The sequence below is a fragment of the Maniola jurtina genome, chromosome Z, assembly GCF_905333055.1.
Source record: "Maniola jurtina chromosome Z, ilManJurt1.1, whole genome shotgun sequence".
Classification (NCBI taxonomy): domain Eukaryota; kingdom Metazoa; phylum Arthropoda; class Insecta; order Lepidoptera; family Nymphalidae; genus Maniola; species Maniola jurtina.
The window spans coordinates 11,657,813-11,682,980 of record NC_060058.1 but is presented as its reverse complement, the minus strand read 5'-3'; the positions used below and the strand labels follow the sequence as shown (position 1 = coordinate 11,682,980).

The window sequence follows — 25,168 nt, the reverse complement described above, 5'->3', positions numbered from 1 at the left end:
AATACGATGTAAGCCACCTCAAGAGGTCACCGTGTATACCAATCGCTTCTAGCTTCACGATTAAGATATCGTGTGAAATTTTATCAAAAGCTTTAGAGTAATCGGTATACACGGCGTCAACCTGAAAACCTTTGTCCATCGCATACAAAGTCACATCAAGAAATTCGCAAAGATTAGTTTCTGTTGATCTTTTGTTTATAAACTCATGTTGCAGAGGTGTTAATAATTGCCGTACTGCAGGGAATAATGAATCGTAAATAATCTTTTCGAAAAGTTTAGGAATAACTGATAGCTTGGAGATGCCACGATAATTACGTATGTTGTGCTATCTCCATTTTTGTGGACAGGTACAACAATTGAACGTTTCCAAGTTTTTTCGAATTTCGAATAATTTCAGTAATTATTTAAACTCAATTTACTAAAAATTATTGTAAGTATAAGTTGATTTTAGACGTATTTCACTTTTTTTCAATATTTCATTCTGTATGTCTCGTAGGCTTGTTTAATATAATTTTTCATTTTGAATGTGTTTCTATGATTTTTAATTTAAGTTCCAGTTTTAGTTTAATAAATATAAAATTTTATCTGTTATATTATATTTTAAATGTTGGTAATAAAACTTACCAATGTTAAATAGTACGGTGCAATTGTTTCAAATGTTTATTGTGTCGTGTTGGGTGAGATTTTTCTCCGTCACTCGTTCCATACAATCGTAGTTCCAATTTCATTTGAATACTAAGCAACCAAAGTCCATGAAATTTTGCAGACATATTTTAGAAACTAATATCTATGCCTGTGGTTTTCCAGATTTCTGTTAAAATATTCGGTTTCAAAATTATGCGGTCTTAAAAATTCACATACAAACCTTTGAGCCCCTGTAATTTTAAAACTACATATTTTAAAAAAAATCTAAAACACCACAGGCACAGATATGAGTTTCTATAATAATATGTCTGCAAAATTTCATGGACTTTGGTTGCATTCAAATGAAATTGGAACTACGATTATATGGAGTAAATGACGGAGAGAGCCCTGTTTAAAAATATCAATTATTCGGTTTTTTCGGAACTGAGCCTCTCGCATGTTTCCCTGATTTAATTTTTCGTAGGTTAAGTATGATCTTTTTTTATGGTAGGTTTTCTCATGATTACTATACTAGTTTTAGCTTAACATGGCTTAAGATTCCAATCTTGGCTACTTTTACTGGCTTTTGTATTATTTTACAGTCTTAGCAAATTGACAAATTTCTTATACACGGCCCGAGCTCAGGCGTGCTCAGGCGACAGCTCAGGCCGCGGCCACCGAGGCGTCCTCGGACGTGTACAAGCAGTGAGTCAATTTTATTAATGAGACTGTTTAGGTTAATTTTTAAAACTTATTGCAATTAAGTACAAAATATTGGTAGGTATGTCTTACCAAGTAGTTAGGTACATAGTCTTACCTATTATTTTTATTTTAGCTGACTAAGTATTTTCCAAAGTTTTTTTTTAAATATTTTACGTATTAATTGAATTGCTTACGAAAAAATAGAAAAGCAGTTTGAAAGTGACGCGTTATATGGTATAATGCGACCAAGATAAGAATAGGAATGTCAATGATCTTTTCTTTAACTTGAAAAGTACGGTTTGCAAGAAAAATAACACTAATTATAATATATTATTTTAATTTAATGGGAACCCTCGAAACATTATTAAAAGTCGGGACCCTGTTATGAAGTTTCCGCTATATCTATCCGTACCTCCGTCCGTCCGTTTTATTGATGATTGATGTCTTGATTAATTAATTATACTTGCCTGATTACTTTGTGGTGCCCTTTAGATTATTTGGTTTTTGAGGCGGTCGCCCTCGATGTGCGTTCTTTCTTCGCTATATTAAGGCTGCTATTGCACCAGAGATGTGCTATGCTACGTTGCTATGGATGCGTTTGATATCCACCAATCATATTCATTGGTGCACATAGCTTAGCACTGGTGGAAACGGATTCAACTAAGATATGTTTTTATATGGAAGGATGCGTGCTATGGATGCCTGCTATGGGCCGTCGCGAGTGGTGTAGCTATGTGCAGGCACGGCAGGACGCGTGAGCGCCTCTCTCCTCACCGCGCCGCTCTCACCGCTTCCCTGCTATCGATACATCGCATAGCTCGAGCTGCGCATCTTTCTCCAGCAGCTACTTTGCGGCGGCGCATCTTCATAGCGCATCCTCGTCGCACAGCTACGTAGCTTAGTATTGGTGGAAACGGTTACGTTTTCGTAGCGTAGATTTCACATCTACGTAGCATTGCTGCATAGCACATCTCTGATGGAAGGGCACCCTTATGCTTCGCAAATTACACTTATAATGAATTAAAATAATATATCGCTAAGACGTCACAATATGGCGGACAGTGATTCCTATTCTATTCTAAATCTGTGTTAAGTCAGAGCAAAGTCAGGTACCTCTATAATTGATCTCAGCGGCGTTGGATCGTATCCCGCTACACGCAGCACTTAAAACTTATTGAGTGTTACTATTAATTGTTGTTGTAGAAAACATCTTTCAATGTCTATACTCAAGTCCTCATAGTCCAGTCAAATTAGCGATCAACCTCGGAATGAGAGGGAATGAGCTGCATTATGCCTTCAATTGGCGTTCTAAAAGTTGTCACTAAAGTCACTAACTCACTGTTTAGCTGAAAAATGCAAAAACCTCATTTTTGGGAACTTTGACCTAGACTTTTTAGACTTTTTTTTAGACTTTGACTTTTTTGGGGACTTACGCCGCATGAGCGAAATTTTATGTGATTTATGAGAGAACTTTTAGAACGTATATAGCGAATATATGAATGTGAAGGTATCTACCAAAATTCAGCTCGTTCCCTCTCATTTCCAGATTGACCCCTTTTTATGCTAATGTGGTTATTTAGGGAATAGCCACATTTAGGTTTTAGGAAACTTTTTTGACGAAAACAAAGCAATGAATGTTTCATGATATAAGTATAAAAATTGTATGTCATACTTATATAGATAACTACATATGTTTTTTCTGAATTGTCTAAGAATAAACAAAATGTTATCTAAAATTAAAATGTCAGTAAACAAATTACGTGTATAAATTGTTACTACCTAAGCTTAACAAAATAAAATTATAAACAGACATTTGATGATTTTTATTTTTTACCCAAAATAAATAGGTAAGTAAGAACGGCATTCCGAACCAGTGATAGATTATTTTGACGATTCAAAAGCACTTGTAAAAGTTTGTAATTCGATAGAAATATTAAATAATACCTGTTTTTCTGAGTGACGCCAATAGAATAGAATAGAATAGAATAGAATAGATTTTTATTCAAATAAACTTTTACAAGTGCTTTTGAATCGTCAAATAATTTACCACTGGTTCGGAATGCCGTTCCTACCGAGAAGAACCAGCAAGAAACTCGGCGGTTGCTCTTTTCAATTGTGCAATTTACAATAATATTCTATACTATACAAGCAATTGCAGACCCGCGCATTGCTGGAGCGAGTCAAATCCATGCTTTTTTATCATTTACATAATCTTCGATTGTGTAATATGCTTTTGCCAGGAGCATACTTTTAATGGATTTTTTAAACTTTGGTAAAGGCAAGTCTAATATTGACTGTGGAATTTTATTATAAAATATTACACTCATTCCCACAAATGACTTTCCCACTTTTCTGAGTTAGATAATAGTTACTTGCATATAATATAAAAGGGATACATATAATATAAAAAAAAACAATCTAATAAATAAAAACAATATTAACTATTATGGCATAGATGTGAGGCTCATAGAGAATAGAAAAGAGTAGAATGAGGACGTGGAAATTTCGTCGCTGTCTAATTAGCAACCACTTGAGACGAAAACGGTATTCGCTGACTTGGTCAAATTTTCTCAAGCCAAAAACAAATCGAATGCAAAGATTTTGCAACCGCTCCAGCTTGTTTAGTAACTCATCATTCGAATCCGTATAGCTGCTATCGGCATAATCAAGAATGGGTAAGAGCAGAGATTCAGCCAAAGATATTTTTGGATAGAATCAGGCGTTACTTTGCGGAAGTTCATGTTTAGCAAGAAACAGTTAAAAATTATTTTGCTATAATCCGCCAACAGAAAAAATCTGTGTGGTCAAACATGCAGTTACAAGCTAAGCACCGCTTACCCCCCTGCTTGGTTGGGGAGGTAAGCGGTGCTTAGCTTGTAACTGCGGATTATAGCAAAATAATTTTTAACTGTTTCTTGCTAAAGATATTTTTGTTTTGATTGGGAGGAGATTCTTCCATCTTTTAAGGGAGCCGACAGCAGCGAAAAGGCGTCTGCTTACATAATTGATATGCGGAATCCAGGAGAATGACGAGTCAATAAACAAGCCGAGATTCTTGACAGTATGACTGAATGGCAATGTTATTCAGCACAATTGAACCTACTGAATTGGGATCAATTTTACAGGTTTGCTTAGGGTTACCGATGATAGCAGCCTGTGACTTACTAGAGTTTATGGTTAGCCCGTGAGACTTACTCCAAGTACTAATTTTACATAAGTCTGAATTAATATTATAAATACCCGTCATCACTTCATCCGCAGGTACGGATATGTAAATTTGTAGGTCATCAACGTAAAGATGGCAAGACGAGGAGGGGGAATGCGAGAAATTTAAGGAAATAGGTATTCTTACAGTAGCTTCTCAATATATTTACGCTAATATAATTTTTGTACGACAAAACATTCATAGTTACAAAAAAAATCGGTGATTTACACGACCGGCAAACTAGAAACCGTAATAGGCTCGCATATCCTACGCTCCGCCTCAGGAAAGTGGGAAAGTCGTTTGTGGGAATGAGTGTAATATTTTATAATAAAATTCCACAATCAATTTTAGACTTGCCTTTACACAAGTTTAAAAAATCTATTAAAAGTATGCTCCTGAAAAGCTTATTATACAATCGAAGATTATGTAAATGACAAAAAAGCTTGGATTTGATTCGCTCCAGCAATACACGGCGCTGCAATTGCTTGTATACAGTATGGCATATTATTGTAAATTGTACATTTGAAAAGAGCAACCGCCGAGTTTCTTGCTGGTTCTTCTCGGTAGGAACAGCATTCCGAACCAGTGGTAGATTATTTTGACGATTCGAAAGCACTTGTAAAAGTTTACTTGAATAAAAATGATTTGAATTTTAATTTGAATTTGAATTTAATAGAATTAATGAATACAGCAAAAAGAAGTGGCGAAAGGACACCTCCTTGAGGCACACCAGCACGGAGACAGGAGACGGAGGAAAACTTACTATCAATACGGATACGTTGCTGATGATGCCATAAATAAGAGTGAAACCAGTCCACAACGTCTTGCGATATATTAATAGCCTTAAGCGTGGCCAGCATTATATCAAAATCAACCGTGTTAAAGGCATTACTAAAAACAAGAAGAACAATAATTGTCACAAGTTTGTTGTCAAGACCGTAACGAATGTCATCACAGATCTTAGTGAGCGCAGTGACAGTGCTGTGTCCTGGCCGAAAACCTGACTGGTGAGTTAGTTATAAGGTTGGGACCTTATAACAATGGATGGTGTCAACGGGTTGGCACTATCCGGTACGGAACTTTAAAAATGATAAATTAGAATATTTTTGTGTGTAGCAAATATAATTAAGCAACCAAAGTCCATGAAATTTTGCAGACATATTCTAGAAACTAATATCTATGTCTGTGGTGTTTAATGTTTTAGATTTTTCTAAAAATATGTAGTTTTAAAATTACAGGGGCTCAAAGATTTGTATGTAAATTTTAAGGACCGCGTAACTTTGAAACCGAATATTTTAACAGAAATCTAGAAAACCACAGACATAGATATTAGTTTCTAGAATATGTGCGCAAAATTTCATGGACTTTGGTTGCTTAATATTCAAATGAAAATCGAACTACGATTGTATGAAACGAGTGACGGAGAGAGCCCTCTTAAGCTCTGGGAACTCAAAACAATGACCGAACGCGCTATTCAAAAATCCCACGAGGCGACGAGCGACGTAATCTGTCATCGTATCAAACGCGACGCGGAATCAAAGCAAAACGTATCGTGAGCAACTGATGAACGAGGACGTGTCGCGCGCGCCGCGCGGCGGCTCGCGGACGGCGCCGGGTGGCCGGAACCCGTACTCCGAAACGAGTTCTATGAGACCGCGAGACTGAGTGCAAACAGTCTATTTAAACTATAAATTTATGCTACAGCTAAATACACTAAACTAAGACTCTTGTAACAAAAATTTACAAAAAACCATAAAACTACTTACGAAAACCGAAAACGATGTCAAAATATGTGCTTATAGTACGTCGTCGCTCGTCTAAAACGTGCCAGCCCTGACTCCGGTCATGCCGCGTGTTTGTAGGTACTTTACGTCCCGCAAGTACCGAGATTGAAACAGGGCTGATGGAAGATTTAAATGAGATTTTAAATGAAATGTGTGAAAAAATAAGAAAACCTTTATTATATAACATATTAGTTTCTAGCCATAGTATCCCCACAGATAGATTATATTTTTATTATTAGATACGTATATAAATACAAACAAGAAATCCTCACTAACATGTAAATATAAAGATGTCTCGTGATATAATAAATCTAAAACTACAGTAGATAATAAAAACATTGTAAAATATTGACTAATCATATTGCGCGATTGATGCGGCGAGTGGTGTGGCGAGTGGTGCGACGAGTGGCGCGGCGAGTGGTGCGGCGAGTGGCGCGGCTTAGTCGTCGAGCACCGTACGCCCCAGTATCGGCAGGTACCCGATAACGGGTGCACCGAGCGCGAGCAGCGCGCGCACGGGGCGGAACCACGCCGCCAAGTAGGACAGTACAAGCAGCCAGAACAGTATCTTGAGCGCCGCGTCCAGCACGAACAGGCTGCGGGGACATACGATCCGACATTAGCATGCCGTCTGGTGGGGGTGACCAAATCAAACTAAATGTACAATATCTATACTTATAATAATCTATACTAATTTAAATTAAATTGAAGTGGCTGTCTGTGATTTCGAAATAACTACCATCAACTAACTAACTAACCATCACATTAAGCTCATAATAAAATTATGGTTTTTTGAACTGTACCATAACTGTATTACACGCTTTTAAAATTTTTGTCTGTCCTTTTTTGCGAAAGTGTTCCATAAAAAATTTGAAAACCAAAAAAATCAAAGAAAATATATAAGAATTTTAAACAAAATTTAAATTATTGAAAAAATGAAAAAAAAAAAAACAAAAAAATATCAATACTAGATATTATAGACGTGTCCTCACTCCTGTCTCCTACTGACACTTGACATTTGACAGCTATGTGACGTGTAGTTAATGCGCGGCAAATTCAAATTATGATGCCATATAAATGAACGATTAATGGGCTTCATTTACATATGCTACGCATAGTTAAAAACCATCCATTAAAGTTATCCATTGAGGAGTTCTGTTCTCCATCTCCGAAGATATTCATCAGATCTTCACCAAATTAATATGGGACCACCTGCAAAGTATATCTTTTCAAACAAACAAAAATTCCAAATCAGTTCGGGTCCAAATCGGTGTCTTTCAGTAATCAGGGGATCCTTTTTTTTATATGTTATATAAAAAAAGGATCCCGACGAATTGAGAACCTCCTCTTTTTTGAAGTCGGTTAAAAATAAATAAAGGAAGTTCGCGCACGCAAGTGCCACGGTATAATCGGAAAAAACTAACAAGCAGTGGTAGGCCCTGTTGAGCGGGATGTTGGCGGGATCCTCCTTGAGGCAGTAGATGCGGCCGCCCTCGACGCAGCGGCGCATGTAGAGCGCGCGGTCGGCGCGCGTCAGGTCCGTGTTGAACAGGACGCGCTCGTCGGCGCGCAGCCGCGCCTGGATGCCGTCGAAGTTCGCGCACGCGAAGTGCCACGGCCGCATCGTGAAGTACTGCAGCACTTCTAGGCCTTTACTTATTCGCTCTTGGATTCGCACCATTCTGGAATTATCAATAATACCTATAATATATTGCACCTATAACGATAAATGTTAGCCACCAGAATGCATGTATTTAAATCGGACAGTAAAAGTGACCCAAACAATTACTGACCAATTTTAATTATGCCGACTTTTAGCAAAATATTCGAAAAAATTATGTTCAACCAACTTTAACCTAAACACTTTACACACAATTACTTCACTCGGAGCTGTATGGTTTTACTAAAGGTCAATCAACAATCAATCCGGGCGCAATGCTTTTAAATCATATATTCGATACGTGGGAAAACTCACAGAATGCCATTGGGATTTTCTGTGAGTTTTCTAAAGCATTCGATTGCGTCGAGCATGAGACTCTTGATGTGAAGTCATCCGGATCAACCTCATTGATGGGTGTTCCAAGGCTCTATCCTAGGTCCCTTCATGTTCTTGGTATATATAAACGATTTACCATATTTCGTCAAAAATACTTGCAAAATTGTACAATTTGGTGATAATACGTATTTGATTTTTAAAGTAGACAGAAATGAGAATAATTTAGACGATTTAATAGAACCATATCACTCACTGGTTTACTGTTAAAAGCTAAGTGTGTCAAATTTGCACTGCCCAATATATCAAGATGACAAATGATATTAACTTAATGATAAATAATGATATGTTGAAAGTAGAGGAGACCACCGTGTTCCTGGGGATAACTTTAGATGCAAAGCTTCAATGGAACGCCCATATATCAACACTTGCTGGTAAACTCAGCTCTGCTGCTTACGCTGTCAGAAAGATTCGACAGATAACAGCTGATCGTGGAAACTGCGAAAATTTTATATTTTGCCTACTTTCACAGTATTATGTCTAACGGAATCTTGCTGCGGTGGGGTAAAGCGGCAGATATTGGGAAAATTTTTGTATTACAAAAAAGGGCAATATATAAAAATAATAATCTACTAGCTGTTGCCCGCGACTTCGTCTGCGTACAATTGCTGATTTCCCGTGAGATTGAGATTTCCCGTGCGGCCAATGCCCTGCAAAACTCTTTATACCTCATATTAAGCTCATAGGGTTATTCGAACGATACCATAACTGAATCACACGTTTTAAAATTTTTGTCTGTCTGTCTGTCTGTTTGAAAAGGCTAATCTTCGGAACGGCTAAACCGATTTTCACGGGACTTTCACAGACAAGAAGAGGATTGACCAGGGCGTAACATAGGCTACTTTTTTAACCGACTTTCAAAAGGGAGTTGTGTTTTTCTACCTATGTATACCGAAGTCCCCGAGATTTCTGAACTGATTTGCGTAATTTTTTTTTAATCGATAGAAAAACTTTGCGACTTTGTTTCAAGGATCATCCGCTTGAATGTTTTTACGTGGTAGAGAAACACGTTGTATCCCGGGGACGGGCTATTACGGATAGGCTACTTTTGTCCTGGGAAATCAAAAGTTCACACGGGATTTGTTCGCCCTGACTAAGCAACCAATCAACTTGATTTTTAGCATATAGATACTTGAAAGGACGCAGAGTAACATAGGCTACTTTATATCCCGCCAAATCAAAGAGTTCCCACGGGATTTTTAAAAATCTAAATCCACGCGGACGAAGTGGCGGGCATCAGCTAGTTGATAATAATTATAGAATGTAACAAAACATACATACATCCATACATGGACAGCTAAAATCATAAGCCTTTCTTTTGGCTTTGCCGCAGTCGGGTACAAATGATAAGAGTGCCTGCGGGTGTACCGACATTATGTGTGTGAAACTCTACCTAACATTTCAATCTATCTGATAAGGGGTTCATTATCGTCATCAGCACAAGATCATATCGTGTCACTCACAAACGCTTCTGACCCAACAGGAACAGCAGCAGGTCGATGCAGTAGGCCGGCAGCAGGTGGTAGACGAGCCGCCGGAACTCGTGCAGCGGCGCGCTGGTGGTGATGCCGCCGCCGGGGTACCACAGCGGCCAGGCCAGTGGGAACTCGCGCCCGTAGTCCTTGCCAATCTGGATGACCTCGCCCCACGTGGTCGCCTTCTGGTGCCCGATGTTCACGTTGTACACTGGTATCGCTTCCGGCCTGCAAACATGCGCTACAATCACTCATACGGTACGGTCGACCCAAAGGAGCGGAATGAAATCCGGGAGGTCATGTAATCCCGGGAGTCGAGTGTACGCCTCCCGCTTGTTAGACCGCGCCGTCATCAGGTGGATACGTACTTGTCAGTCCTGGAGCCTTCGATCGCGCCGATGGCCAGCAGCGCGTTGATAGCCGTGTCCACCGGGACCACCTGCGCAACGAGCGAGCCGTCGCACAGCATGCTGCGGATGACGCCCTTGCCGGCGCCGATCATGAGGCCGATGGGCCCGTTGAGGCTGTCCACCCACCCCGGCACGGGCTCCTCGTGCGCCGGGCAAACTGAACACGGATACCAGGTCACTGTGTGCCACACCAACACCGCTGCATACATCTTCGTTAAACGTTAGCGTATATTTATTGAATCAGCGTTATTTTCGAGGACCCTCATGTCGTGCGAGGAGTAATGGTCCTGTACGGGAGCGGCGTCTGTGTGCTCCACCGTAGCAATAGGGCCCCACCGAGCAGTGTTGTGCTCGGTAGCGCCAGCTGGGCCGACGGTTGTAATTTGAAACTTCTATAATATATAGTATAGATTCCTAAACGCTCCGTTATTGGGATTCAGATTTGCGTATTCTACTGGAGCTTCAGCTTCAGCTAGCGAAAGTGTCGTGTGTGGCGACTGGCTTAGTATTGAAGTCAGTTGATCGATGTCTTGGTATGAGTGAGAAGCGCCATCTGCTTGCGAGTGTGGTAACCGCCGCAATCCCTTCCCCCTTCCCGCTTGCGCCTGAGCGTAAAGCTCGTACCGATTACAGCGCTAAAAGCACCATTGATTATGAAAGCGCCTTTTATTTATTCTGAGAAAAGCACCGACCTGCACCAAGCATGATCGTGGTGAAAAAAGATTAGTCCAGTTGGATAAAAACAAAAATGAATGTCACCTATACTCGGTCGAACGATAACAGCAGGCAAGTTCTCGTACTCATCTTTGACCACACTCTCGGCCAGTCGCTTGGAGAAAGTGTAGCAGTTGGGATGCGCACCCAGCAGCGACGGCGTAAGCAGCGCCAGCTGGCGGTCGTCCAGCCACTCCAGCAGCTGCAGCACCTGCGATGGGCTCACTGGCGGAGCGTGCGTCTGAGGACATGGTAATATTCCAAATTCAGATTAAATACTATTGTACGTTTTCTGATGGTCAACTGCTAAATTTGTAATATAATGTTGTAGCGGTTCGCGATACTCACTGTCTCCTCTAGCAGCTCGTAGTCCGGGTAGGAGAAGGCGGTGGAGAGGTGCACGAAGGCCCGCAGGTGCCGCAGCCGGCGCGACACGCGCAGCGCGCGCCGCGTGCCACCCGTGTTGAGCGCCACGTTGTCCTGATACTCACCGTGTCCTCTAGCAGCTCGTAGTCCGGGTAGCAGAAGGCGGTGGAGAGGTGCACGAAGGTCCGCAGGCGCCACAGCCCACGCGCCACACGCATCGCGCGCCGCGTGCCGTCCGTGTTGAGCACCACGTTGTCCTGATACTCACCGTCTCCTATAGCAGCTCGTAGTCCGGGTAGCAGAAGGTGGTGGAGAGGTGCACGAAGGCCCGCAGGCGCCGCAGCCGGTGCGCCACGCGCAGCGCGCGCCGTGTGCCGCCCGTGTTGAGCGCCACGTTGTCCTGATACATACCGTCTTCTCTAGCAGCTCGTAGTCCGGATAGCAGAAGGCGGTGGAGAGGTGCACGAAGGCCCGCAGGCGCCGCAGCCGGCGCGCCACGCGCAGCGCGCGCCGCGTGCCGCCCGTGTTGAGCGCCACGTTGTCCTGATACTCACCGTCTCCTCTAGCAGCTCGTAATCCGGGTAGCAGAAGGCGGTGGAGAGGTGCACGAAGGCACGCAGGTGCCGAAGCCGGCGCGCCACGCGCAGCGCGCGCCGCGTGCCTCCCGTGTTGAGCGCCACGTTGTCGCGCAGCGGCGCCTCCAGCTTCAACGTGGCCGCCAGGTGGAACAGCACGGACACCTCGTCCGACAGCCGCTCCAGCTCGCGCTCTGACAGCCCCAGCTCGTCCGACAGCACGTCGCCCTGGAGCGGCTTGATCTTGTCCAACGCGGCTGGATTCTCTTTTCTCAAACGGTCGAAGAGCTTTAACAATGAAAGAAGAGGAATCGAATTTAAACAGTGAAAAGTGGCACGAAGGGGTTGGGTCAAAGTTTTCTGTTCATAGAACTTTGTTAGGTTCACTAATTGTCCACATCAAACCAAATGACCTATAGACGTAGGACTCACCGGCGAGCGGCGCATGTCGTGCAGGCGCTGGGCGACCGACTGGCCGCGCTTGGGCCGCACGAGCAGGTACACGGCGCCCACGTCGGGCACGCTGTGCAGCAGCTTCTCCAGCAGCACCTTGCCCATGAAGCCCGTGCCGCCCGTCACTAGCACGCTCCGCCCGCGGTAGAACTCTCGCACTGATATCTGGGACTCCATCTCTATGACATGCAATGTTAGCTACAAGTGGGTACAGCCACTGCCACGATAGTACGGGCAAGTTAGACATTAACCTCAAAATAAACAACGTAGTTTCTATTTCTGATACACGTGTTCCTTAAAATCCTAGAAGTATATCATCAAAAGTCTCCACGAGTTCCACGTAGGTTCCCGAGTCTATCTTGATAAGATTAATTGGTTTGGAAATATGGCTCACTACAGAGCACGGGTCTGTTTTGGCCATAGTCTACCATTGCAGATCGGCATACTTCACACAGGACTCTCGGGCGTCACACGTTTTCCTTCACCGTTAAAGCGAGGGATATTTAATTAACTAAGTACTTAAGAATCAGAATAAGAAGTGTTTATTTGCTAGAATATGGTATAAACTTAAAACGCACATATTTCGGAAAAATGAGAGAGTCACGTGCGCGGGATCGAACCCCGAGCCGCGACCGGCGCGCCACTGGCCTGCCACAGCTTCATCACAGTTTCATAAAAAACAATTCTAAACAAAAATAAAACCGACTTCAAAACCACAAACACTAAAAAGAAAAATTAATTTTTGATTCTACACGTGTAATGTACCTAGGTATGAAATCGAGCAAGCATAATAATATAAAAGAAACTAGAAATCTAAGTGTGAAGCTCGCCCGACTTCATACATACATTACACGTGTAGAAACAAAAATTATTTTTTACTTTTTAGTGTTTGTGGTTTTTGAAGTCGGTTTTATTTTTCTTTTGAATTTTTTTTATTTCACAATTTTTAATGGCCCCACTGTACTATAATATGCTATGCCCAGTTTAAAACCCTACTGTTTACTAAACTATTACACTGATCGCGAGCAATTTGCTCTCATCCATTAAGGAGTTCTGTTCTCCATCTCCGAAGATATTCATCAGATCTTAACTAAATTTATATGGGATCACCTCCATGGTATACCTCTTTGAGTAATCAGGTAACATACATAAAAAAAAAAGATTCCGACGAATTGAGAACCTCCTCCTTTTTTTGAAGTCGGTTGAAAACTGTTGTCAACGATGATTTGAGACCGCATCACCGCCTTGCGGCGAAACTAATAAGAATGTAAGTAAATGGTAATCTAATAAAATCCAGCTCTGATGTGAGCCGACCAATTAAGTGAGCGTGCTCTGCGTGCCCCAGATGTGAGGTTTGTAAGAGGTCTGTTGAGGCCGCGCAGTAGTTTTCCATCCAAACATCCGCAGTGGGAACGAAGCGAGTGGAACTATCCGACATTACTTACTTAGCCTTTATAATGTTGAAAGCGGAGTTGGGCGACATTGAGCCGAGGGGCAAGGTTTCGCGTCTCGTGTTTAATTTATCCGCCACCGGACATTCTTCCTGTACAACAGTATCTCCTCCACTCACATCGTCACTCGCCCCGTTCAGCGGCCCGAGTAGAGAGGTCTGCCTTTGATATTCTTTTCAGAACAAAGAGTACAGTGACAGTTGTACTCGCACGTACAGTGCACAGACAGACACGCTTTCACATATTCTATAAATCAGTATGGATATGGATCATTAGGGCTGGGCTTTAACAATGTAGGCTTTTCTAGAACTGATCGTTACGTAAATATAATTAAAATCTCCTCTAATGAAATTGATTTTCCACAATATTATGTAAATTAAATTATTCATAATAAATAATAACATTACGATGGCAGCGTTGCCGCGGTCGTGACGCAAGTACACGGAGTGAAGTCACTCGTGTGGGGCCCTGCCGCCACACGGGATCTGTTCCTTCACTAAACAAAGTGATATCCAACTACCTGATATAGTATACGCATCCTAATTCCTATATCCTTCTCCAGCGAATGAAGTACTCAGCTTGAGATCGATAGAAGCTGGATTTGCCTCGCAGCGCGGGACGGGACTACCTTCACGAGCAGTGAACTCGACTGCCGCCGCAGCTAGGGTTGGCAGTCGGCACGCGTCGTAGGGAGGCTTGCCTACTGTCACTACATGTTGCAATATTTGCTACTTGATGAATCATAAAATAACTCATTCAAGTTTCTCGGTACAAAACTCTAAGTGAATAATATCTGAAAGGTTTGAGATTACCCGACATCGAACACGAGGAAAACTTGGTCAGTGGCAGCCCTAGCCTGAATCTCGCTAGCGAAGGTTTTACGTAACCGTCCGTGCGTCGACCCGGCGGTTGAACTACATAGTTTTGTCATTTTCGGTAGTTACGTGGTTTCGTAATCGGGCCCTGTTGGGAATGAAATGGTATCAAAGTGATTGTCCGCCATTGCATCAACCACTCGAAGCCTACAGCGCAGCACAATGGAGCACCACGAATGAAGCTAACGAAGCCTCGACAAGTGTTCGGCGAACTAAGCGCAGTATCATTTAAACTTAGCGCAGTATCATGTGAACTTAGCGCAGTATCATGTGAACTTAGCGCACTATCATGTGAACTTAGCACAGTATCATGTGAACTTAGCGCAATATCATGAAAACTTAACGCAGTATCATGTAAACTTAGCGCAGTATCATGTAAACTTAGCGCAGTATCATATGAACTTAACGCAGTATCATGTAAACTTAGCGCAGTATCATGTAAACTTAGCGCACTATCATGTGAACTTAGCACAGTATCATGTGAACTTAGCGCAATATCATGAAAACTTAACGCAGTATCATGTAAACTTAGCGCAGTATCATGTGAACTTAGCGCACTATCATGTGAACTTAGCACAGTATCATGTGAATTTAGCGCAATATCATGAAAACTTAACGCAGTATCATGTAAACTTAGCGTAGTATCATGTAAACTTAGCGCAGTATCATATGAACTTAACGCAGTATCATGTAAACTTAGCGCAGTATCATGTAAACTTAGCGCACTATCATGTGAACTTAGCACAGTATCATGTGAACTTAGCGCAATATCATGAAAACTTAACGCAGTATCATGTAAACTTAGCGCAGTATCATGTAAACTTAGCGCAGCAAGCCTACGAAGCCGAGTGGACTGAAGCGGGAAGATGGTGAAAAAAGCGCGTGCCGACATCTGTACTGCAAAAGTCGAGTAGGTGAAGCTGAATAAAGGGACGACGGAACGATTGCCCATTGAAAATACTAGACACTTTTTGAATTTTGTTTTTAGACCCAAACGGAATATACCACTGACCGAAAGATTAAAATCTCATAATGCAGCAAATTTAATACGAGTAAATTACATTTATACAATCAACTTTAAAGCAGCTTAACCATGATCAACATCGCCGACTCACTACTGAGCACGCAGCTGCTCTCAGAAGGAGAAGGGTTGGGCCATAGACCACCACCACTACCACCATACACCAGCTTCATATTATGAAATTCATTATTATTGTTTATTTAATTTTGATGTTTTTGCTCACGAAACATACTATAGGTATTCGCCGACATTAATTAAAAGATTACATTTTTCTGTTGACCATAACGTCAATATTCTACCAATCATTCAAATAATAGTCATGTTTAAACGAAATTATTAAACTTATGAAAGTGCAGGTTGGTACCTAATTAGCATGTATTTGATTTTTCAATGCCGTACTTAGATATTATAGCCTCGTTGAGAAAATTTTCATTTTAATTTCATTCAAGAAAGATTTGAACTTCCTTCATTGAGTTGATGTGAGTAATGGGATATTGAGATATGGCGGTAAGCGTTACACAGTGTATTTATGACTGTGAAATGTTCACGCATCGCAATCAATGTTTCGAAAACTGTGACGGAATTTTGTGGTTACTACCAGTAGGTACCTATACGCGTTCGCCACAAATCGTTTCAGCTTTTGTTCCAAGCCCGCTGCGACCACCTGTTATAAACCACTAACTACAGGTTTTTACTAGATACCTAAGAAATGGACGGTGATGCGATCCACGAAGCACGATAGTAGTAAGTAGGTAAGTTGATCGAGTGGTTAGCGTGTGCGAGTGTGGATGATGACGGTTCGAGTCTTGGGCGGGCCAAAAGTTGCTTCAGTACTTATTATGTATTGGATTTTTCCTATAAGAAATTGTCAGTACTAACCCGGAGTTGGAAGTCAGCGGTGCCTCCCGCGTGCCTCGGAGAGCACGTAGGCTCCCGCGTGCCTCAGAGAGCACGTAAAGCCGTCGTCCCATGCCCGATCCCTCTGCGGTCATTAGCAGATTTCGATCCCATCGAGCTATGAAAGTGAGGCAATAGAGAGTTTGCGCATACACTTGAACCTATCTCCCGCACAATCGGCTCATCCGTATGGAAATTGGGTCAGGAGGATATCATTCACATATATCATTTATTAGTTAAGTAGGTAGGCCGTCAATAGGCAGAGCTTGCGGCTTGCGTATTAGTCAAGTTTGTAGTAAGTAGAGTTTGCAAGATCTTCCACAAATTGCAAATCATATTAGCATAATTAGTTGGCCAAACTACTTTGTCTACGTACCGCTTCCTACTTATTATTATATTATAATATTTTTTTACGTCGTTTAGCTTTTAGCGGAGTAAACTGCGCCACGGTCATCAAGCAGCTAAGTGCTTTCGAAACGTCCCAAGGTCCGTTGGAGCAACCGCGCTGGTGCCGGCTGCTGGCGAGGCCAGGGCTTGTGCGAGCGGCGCGGAGCGGGGTGGCGGCACGCGCGCTGTGGTCTGGCGCAGGGCGGCGCGCGATGTCGGGGTTCGAAAATAATAACATCATGTGGAATATAAACCCGAGCGAAGCGTGTGCGGAAATTTTTCTTTTGCATTTAATAATCCTTACGCACCTACTCGCACTCTTCAATTTAGCGCCCTGAAGTGTCAACGAAAGTACGCAATAAAGTATATTATTTTTTATTTAATTCTAGTGCCGCCCTCCCGAGATGGCTGCTGCCAACTCAATGTTGTAAGTCACTGCGTTGCGTAAGATCATGAACATATAATTGCTTATGGGCAAGCATTTAATGTTGACACCATATTCAGAATATTTGTTTTGATTGGAAGTAAATAAGTATTAATGAATGTTAGTTGTATCGGCAGAAAATGTCGCTCAGTGACTCCGGCGCTCGTAAACCTTGCAGTAACGAGAGTAACGGTCTGACGCGCAACGACCTCCGCGCGGAGGCATAACCGGACAACGTCGTCAGTTCGTAGTAAGCGGCACGCGTGTGTAGTATCTGCATCGTATTGTCGCACCTGATCTTGTTGTATAAACACCTAACGCATGTGCATAACTGTGCCACGCGAAAATGATCGTTAAAGCCGGATTAGCCTCACTATTATTTTTGGGTGTTCCTGAAGGCTCTATTCTAGGTCCTTTCATGTTCTTGGTATACATAAAAGATTTACCATATTTAGTCCCAAATACTTGCGATACTATAATATACTGTACTATAATATGCTATGCCCAGTTAAAACCCTACTGTTAACTAAGCTATTACACTGATCGCGAGCAATTTACTCTTATCCATTGAGGAGTTCTGTTCTCCATCTCCGAAGATATTCATCAGATTTTTATCAGATTTATATAGGACCACCTGCGAAGTATACCCATTCAAAGAAAAAAAAAATTCTAAATCGGTCCAGGCGTCTTTGAGTAATCGGGGAATATACATAAAAAATATATTTAAAACAAAAATCCGACGAATTGAGAACCTCCTCTTTTTTTGAAGTCGGTTAAAACCAAAGACCTTCATAGCTCACATTAATAATAATTATTAATGTGAGCTATTGCATGTCACAATTATTGTGACATGCAATGAGAAACACGAGCAAATACAAATTGTTTGTAAACCAGTGATTATATTATTTTAGTTAAATAATACATAGTATCATAATATTCTGTAGGTGGTAGGGTATAGCGCTAAACTGGTTACGCCGGAGGACGCTCCGTGTGGATGCATGTGAGCTGTGACCTATGCACTATGGTACTTGGATACTAAAGTTCAGTCCCCTGTCTAGTTGTCGATTTTACTTGCACTTGCGTTCCTGTTACAGAAGAAATGTACATCTACAACGTAAAAGTACCTACTCGTACTAAAAGTTGCGAATCAATTGCGAATCATATTGTACTGAGGAGGTAACTATATATGAATATCGCGAATTGGTACGTGTACCTATTTAGTTACAAAAGCGTACCTACGTATTGAACTACCTCTTGAGGTTACTACACCCAGACCCAAACGCCTACACCAAATGTGTATTCTTCATTTTCCTTTAGGATAATCAAGAAAGTCAATCAAGGATAAGAAATACGCACGACAACGGTATTTGAATTAAATTATATAACGTTATTAATGTGAAACTGCCAGAAAACTTCAATAGACCTAAATTAAGGTATATCTAACACATCATAAGACTTATCTTACTCAAGAGGATGGTAGCACTAAGCACCTATCTTGTTTGTTTCTTTTTACGAGTAGTTTATTTTACTTGCACCGTCAGGTTCAAGTTGTTTCATTTCTCCGTAGTCGGGTAAAACTACAAAGTTTTTTCAACTTTTTAGGGTTCCGTACCTCAAAATGAAAAACGCAACCCTTATAGAATCACTTTGTTATCTGTCTGTCTGTCCGTCCGTCCGTCTTAAAAAACGGTAAAAAATACCCGAGTACGGAAGCCTCAGTGCACGAGTCTGACTCGCACTTGGCCGGTTTTTTTTTTTTAAATTTAACTTACATTTCGAAATATGCGAATGCATATCAGTCGAGATCGAGTCGTAGTGATGTTTTGGTGTTTGCCGATGTTGTGAAACTTCGCAGAAGTGCAACAACCAAACTACAACTAATAATATGAGAATTCTTGCAAGAATGAAGTTTTCAGAAAATGTGGTTTTCACGGTGATCAGAAAAAACGTTTGGCAGCAAACCTGAAGCAGGGGGCCGTACCGCATGGTACTGTGCATCTGCCCTCTTCGCGCAATTATGGTAATTTGCAGCAATCAGCACCGTCGCCGAGTAGCTTAATTGTTTTATAGATAAGATCTAGCTATCTGTACATCTGAGATGACGCAACAAATAACGCTTACGACGTTTATGGTCTGTTTAGCAGTTTAAAAATATTTTTAACCCGCGACCCAAAAAGAGGGGTGTTATAAGTTTGACGTGTGTATCTGTGTATCCGTGTATCTGTGTATCTGTCTGTGGCATCGTAGCGCCTAAACGAATGAACCGATTTTAATTTAGTTTTTTTTGTTTGAAAGGTGGCTTGATCGAGAGTGCTCTTAGCTATCATCCAAGGAAATCGGTTCAGCCGTTTGAAAGTTATCAGCTCTTTTCTAGTTACTGTAACCTTCACTTGTTGGGGGTGTTATAAATTTTTAATTTACACTTGTTATTGTACGTGTCAAAGTTAGAACGCGCCACTTGTATTACGAGCTAAGGCGATGGCAGTCTTCAGGTATTCTACCGTGTAGGTATATCGATCGAGTGTGATATAAAACGTCTGATATCAGTGAAAACGTCTGGAGATACAACTAGATTGTATTAAGAAAACTGGTTCTTTTTAAATTTACTTTCGCGCTGACCTAGCTAAGCGATTTCAAACTAATTGATATGCAAGAAAAGGTGTAGGCATTTTATGTGTATACAGGGTTACTGGTAATATGTCGGCAATCCGTTAAGGGGGTGTGGGCGAAGTAATTTGCAACCAAATGACCCCTTATGACCCCTAGGCAAATGTCAACCATTTTCGAGTAATTTGACTTTTTGTGTTTTTTAGAAGAATTTGAGGTATGCAACTTTGAAAATTTATAAAAAAAAAACCAATGCATGAATTTTTTTATTATTATTATTATTTGCTTGCTAACACTTCAATACATAATAATCAACCATAAAATGATACTTATCTTTTATAGTTTTTAAATCACAGCTACAAATCTGTACAAGTTTCATAATTTACGCCAGGTGGTCTGACAAAAATGGTCGATTTATGTAAAAAATTACTGAAGAACTTTATCGGCAGAACACATGAAAAACATGTACAACTTCTCAGCTATCCAACGAGATACAATATGGTACCAGAAATTAGAAATTGGCCGAAAAAAATGCAATTATTGTGAAAAAAATGAAATCGTCTTAAGAATACGAAATAATATCTCAACGTCGAATTTTATGGTAATATTCTTATTTCTTATTTAGGATGAGTAATGAGTTATAAATTAATCTTACAATTCATTTTCGAAGTATAAAACTCTAAAAATAACACTCTAAAAATAATGAGAGTTCCAAGAATGACATTTTTAATCCTTTGTGTGAACACGTGCACCAATCAGCGCTCTCGGATAAGAAGAGCTTAAAAACATTATCTAGTGACTGGATAGAAAAAACAAAGGCATAAATAGCCAGATTTGCCTAACATTTTTCAGAGAATAGGATAATAATTAAAGCACTGGCAAGTACAATAACATTAGGTGAAGGGTGGGATCCTTAACTTATTTAATTGTATTGTATTTATAAATTCTTAGACTTAAAAGATAAGACATTTAAAATGTTTCATAATTTGCGCAAAACTGCAAAAATTTACAGTTTTCTTGTGCCACTCGTACTGTACAGATCATCTCTACCTAAGTTGGTACCTACATCATTGTGAATTTGGAAGTGAATCGACCTGGCTTTTTCTTATGGACTGTTTCTGGCATACTCTGTGATTTGGCTTGTGATAATAATTTGAATGCAGACTCGTATGAGACTTTTTTGAGAGAACATTTATTTGCATTATTAGAAAACGTACCTCTGGAAATAAGAAGAGGAATGAGATTCCAGCACGATAGATGTCCAGCACACTGGAGAATAACAGTTCGGCAATGGTTAGATACTTATTTTCCCAATCGATGGATAGGCAGAGGAGGCCCAATTCCTTGGCCAGCAAGATGTCCAGACCTGACACCTATGGACTATTATGTCTGGGGACATATGAAGAGCCTAGTGTACGATGTCTCACCAGTGCCATCAGTCGAAGAATTGAAAATTAGAATAATAAATGCAGCTAATTCAATAAGAACCAATTTGACAAGTAATGTAGTAAAATCTCAATTAAGAAAAAGAATGCGCCTGTGCATAAGAAATAGAGGGTCACATTTTGAAAATGAACTTTAGAATTTAGTTTTAATGGCTTAGTGTAACTTATCTACGTAATTATTTTAAACTTCCTAAACGATTATTGTAATTTTTGATTGCAGACGATTTCGTCTTTTTAACAATAATTGCATTTTTTTTCGGCCATTTTCTGATTTCTGGTACCATATTGTATCTCGTTGGGTAGCTGAGAAGTTGTACATGTTTTTCATGTGTTCTGCCGATAAAGTTCTTCAGTAATTTTTTACATAAATCGACCATTTTTGTCAGACCACCTGGTGTAAATTATGAAACTTGTACAGATTTGTAGCTGTGATTTGAAAACTATTAAAGATAAGTGTCATTCTATGGTTGATTATTATGTATTGAAGTGTTAGCAAGCAAATAATAATAATAATAAAAAAATTCATGCATTGGTTTTTTTTTTATAAATTTTCAAAGTTGCATACCTCAAATTCTTCTAAAAAACACAAAAAGTCAAATTACTCGAAAATGGTTGACATTTGCCTAGGGGTCATAAGGGGTCATTTGGTTGCAAATTACTTCGCCCACACCCCCTTAACGGATTGCCGACATATTACCAGTAACCCTGTATATATCTTGTGTGTATATATAATTACGAAACTCTTACCGTTTATGTCGACGACTGCTAGCGAGGCGAGATTCTTGCGTTCGTTACAGTCCGACCACATAGATATTTCCCCATCCCCAAATAACTATGTTAACTTGTGAATGTTTGTAACATGTAGAAGAGAGCACACTCTAACTTTGCTTAGGCTTAAGACAAAGAGACAGATGTAAATCTCTCACATAAATCTGTCTCGTTTTAACTGAAATTTAAGTCTAAGCAAAGTCAAAGTGCGCTCTATGGATTTCAACCTAATGAGTGTCCAAAGACTAAGCGATCCGCACTCACGATGATATCCGCTTAAGCGACATTTACATTACGAAATTAGTTTCACGACATTAATTTCGTAATACATGCATTACAAAAAAGAAAATGAAATTAATGCCGTGAAACTAATTTCGTGCCACTAATTTCGTAATTTAAAATGTACTCCGACATTAAGTATTTATATAAATGCGGTAGTGTTTATGCAGTGTTATAATTTTATGACCCGATTATTGTTTGCTCATCTCCGATTTATAGGACATTAGTTATAATCTTCGCGGATGCAGATGTTAGCGATATAAAAACAACGCACGCCCGGTCCGGTGACCTGTTGCGACGCGACTCGCATGTTCTGTACTTGGATGGTAAACCTTGTCAGAAGCCTTCATGAGCGTGCCAAGCGCCAACAACAACTGAACAGAGTTTCAACTCCATCGGTTGAACAATACGAGGATGCATACAGGTAACGAACAAACAGATACACATATTATATGTAAAATAAGACATAAGAAAGCTATACGTGTAATTCTGCTATACTATAGGACTGTATCGGTATCGGTTACAAAATACATTCAATTATTACAAGTGTAAATTAAAAATTTATAACACCCCCGACAAGTGAAGGTTACAGTAACTAGAAAAGAGCTGATAACTTTTAAACGGCTGAACCGATTTTCTTGGATTATAGCTAAGAACACTCTCGATCAAGCCACCTTTCAAACAAAAAAAACTAGATTAAAATCGGTTCATTAGTTTAGGAGCTACGATGCCACAGACAGATACGCAGATACACAGATACACAGACACACAGATACACACGTCAAACTTATAACACCCCTCTTTTTGGGTCGGGGGTTAAAAATATAGTCAAATGAAATGTTCGCAATGCATGCAACGAAATAATTGGAAAAGCTGACTGATTGACTGACTGACTGCCTGACTGACTGACTGATCAACGCACAGCTCAAACTACGTCTTGATGATCGGGCTCAAAGACGTGCAGGACTTACACATCCGCTATGAAAGGATTTTTGAAAATTCGAACGTGTAAGGGGTTTGAAATTTGTGAAAATCGCGGGCATAAGCGAGTATGAGATATGGATGTAGATAAATGCTAACTTCAAAAATTTTCAAAAGAAAAATAAAACCGACTTCAAAAACCACAAACACTAAAAAGTAAAAAATGATTTTTATTTCTACACGTGTAATGTATGTATGAAGTCGGGCGAGCTTCACACTTGGAAATCTAGTTTCTTTTATTATGCTCGCTCGACTTCATACGTGGTTTTTGAAGTCGGTTTTATTTTTCTTTTGAAAACTGTTTGTTTCACAATTTCTAATGGCCCCACTGTACTATAATATGCTACGCCTAGTTAAGACCCTACTGTTTACTAAGCTATTACACTGATCGCGAGCAATTTGCTCTTTTCCATTGAGGAGTTCTGTTCTCTATCTCCGAAGATATTCATCAGATCTTCACAAAATTTATTTGGAACCACCTGCACAGTACACCCTTTCAAACAAAAAAAATATATTTCCAAATCGGTCCAGGCATTTTAGAGTAATCGGGTAACATACATCTAAAAAAAAAAAGATTTCGACGAATGAAGCACCGCAGTTCACCGCAGTATTTGTTGTTGTTTGTTTCTATTGAATACATAGTCATGAATGTTATGTATAGGTATGTATGTCTCATCAGAACGGTGTACCTAATGCTTTTATACTAATTACTTTTATATTCAAATTCAAATTCAAATTCAAAATATTTTTATTCAATTAGACTTTTACAAGTTCTTTTGAATCGTCAAAAGCATCTACCACTGGTTCGGAATGCCTTTCCTACCGAGAAGAACCAGCAAGAAACTCGGCGGTTGCTCTTTTCAAAGATTTGATATACAATATTATGCAATTGCAAAAGCAATTGAAGTCCTGCGCATTGCTGGAGCGAATTGCAGGTCAAATCCACGCTTTTTTATCATTTACATAATCTTCGATAGTATAATATGCTTTTCTCAGGAGCATATTTTTAATAGATTTTTTGAACCTGTGTAAAGGCAAGTCCAAAATTGGCTGAGGAATTTTTTCATGGCTATATGAAATATTTGAAAAGAGCAACCGCCGAGTTTCTTGCTGGTTCTTCTCGGTAGGAAAGGCACTTCGAAGCAGTGGTCTCACAACCAATGCTCTTCTTGACGATTCAAAAGTACTTGTAAAAGTTTAATCGAGTAAAAAAATTGAATTTAGAATTGGGCCCAAGCGACGTAGCCGTCGCGCGCTGCACTCACCTGAGGGGAGGGCGCTGAGGTCCGGCGCGCGCGCACGCTGTCCGCCGACTGCCGCGGCCACTCGTGCGGCGATACCATTATGTTAATGCGCTGTTGCGAATTCTCACGGGTTGTTGTGTTATTCGGAAGCTGTAACTAATGTGCGATGTTCGGTGGATGACCCTCCTAGCGTCCGCCTCCCGCACCACATCTCCGGAGCATCAATCTTCTCGACTGACGACTAGCTAGTCGCAAAGGCCACGTCTCCGCAGCGTTGAAAATTTTGGGAAAAATAAGTGTTTGAAGGAGACGGATTTTCGTTCGATTTAGGGGTTCCCACCATCCAAAATACGGGTCTTAGATTTTTTACGGGAGACAGTGTTTTACATAGATATTTTTAGGGTTCCGGACCTCAAAAGGAAAAACGG

The 25,168-nt window shown here is 40.6% G+C and overlaps 1 protein-coding gene across 1 annotated transcript; it reads right to left on the bottom strand.

The window, feature by feature from the left end:
* Window positions 1-6,474: 6,474 nt before the first annotated feature.
* Window positions 6,475-24,819, bottom strand: LOC123880214 (putative fatty acyl-CoA reductase CG5065). Its single transcript, XM_045928208.1, has 8 exons — window positions 24,762-24,819; window positions 12,341-12,540; window positions 11,888-12,196; window positions 11,013-11,208; window positions 10,212-10,410; window positions 9,832-10,071; window positions 7,740-7,997; window positions 6,475-6,911 (listed from the first exon to the last, which is right to left on the bottom strand). The coding sequence occupies exons 2-8, from the start codon at window positions 12,536-12,538 to the stop codon at window positions 6,755-6,757; spliced, it is 1,557 nt and encodes a 518-aa protein (XP_045784164.1). The 5' UTR covers window positions 12,539-12,540; window positions 24,762-24,819; the 3' UTR covers window positions 6,475-6,754.
* Between the last annotated feature and the right edge of the window lie 349 nt (window positions 24,820-25,168).

Coding starts and splice junctions, on each gene's coding strand:
- LOC123880214 (XM_045928208.1), bottom strand. CDS start 12,538: ATGGAGTCCCAGATATCAGTGCGAGAGTTCTACCGCGGGCGGAGCGTG. Junction 12,197..12,340: donor ACGACATGCGCCGCTCGCCG/GTGAGTCCTACG, acceptor TCATTGTTAAAG/CTCTTCGACCGTTTGAGAAA. Junction 11,209..11,887: donor ACGAGCTGCTAGAGGAGACG/GTGAGTATCAGG, acceptor CCATGTCCTCAG/ACGCACGCTCCGCCAGTGAG.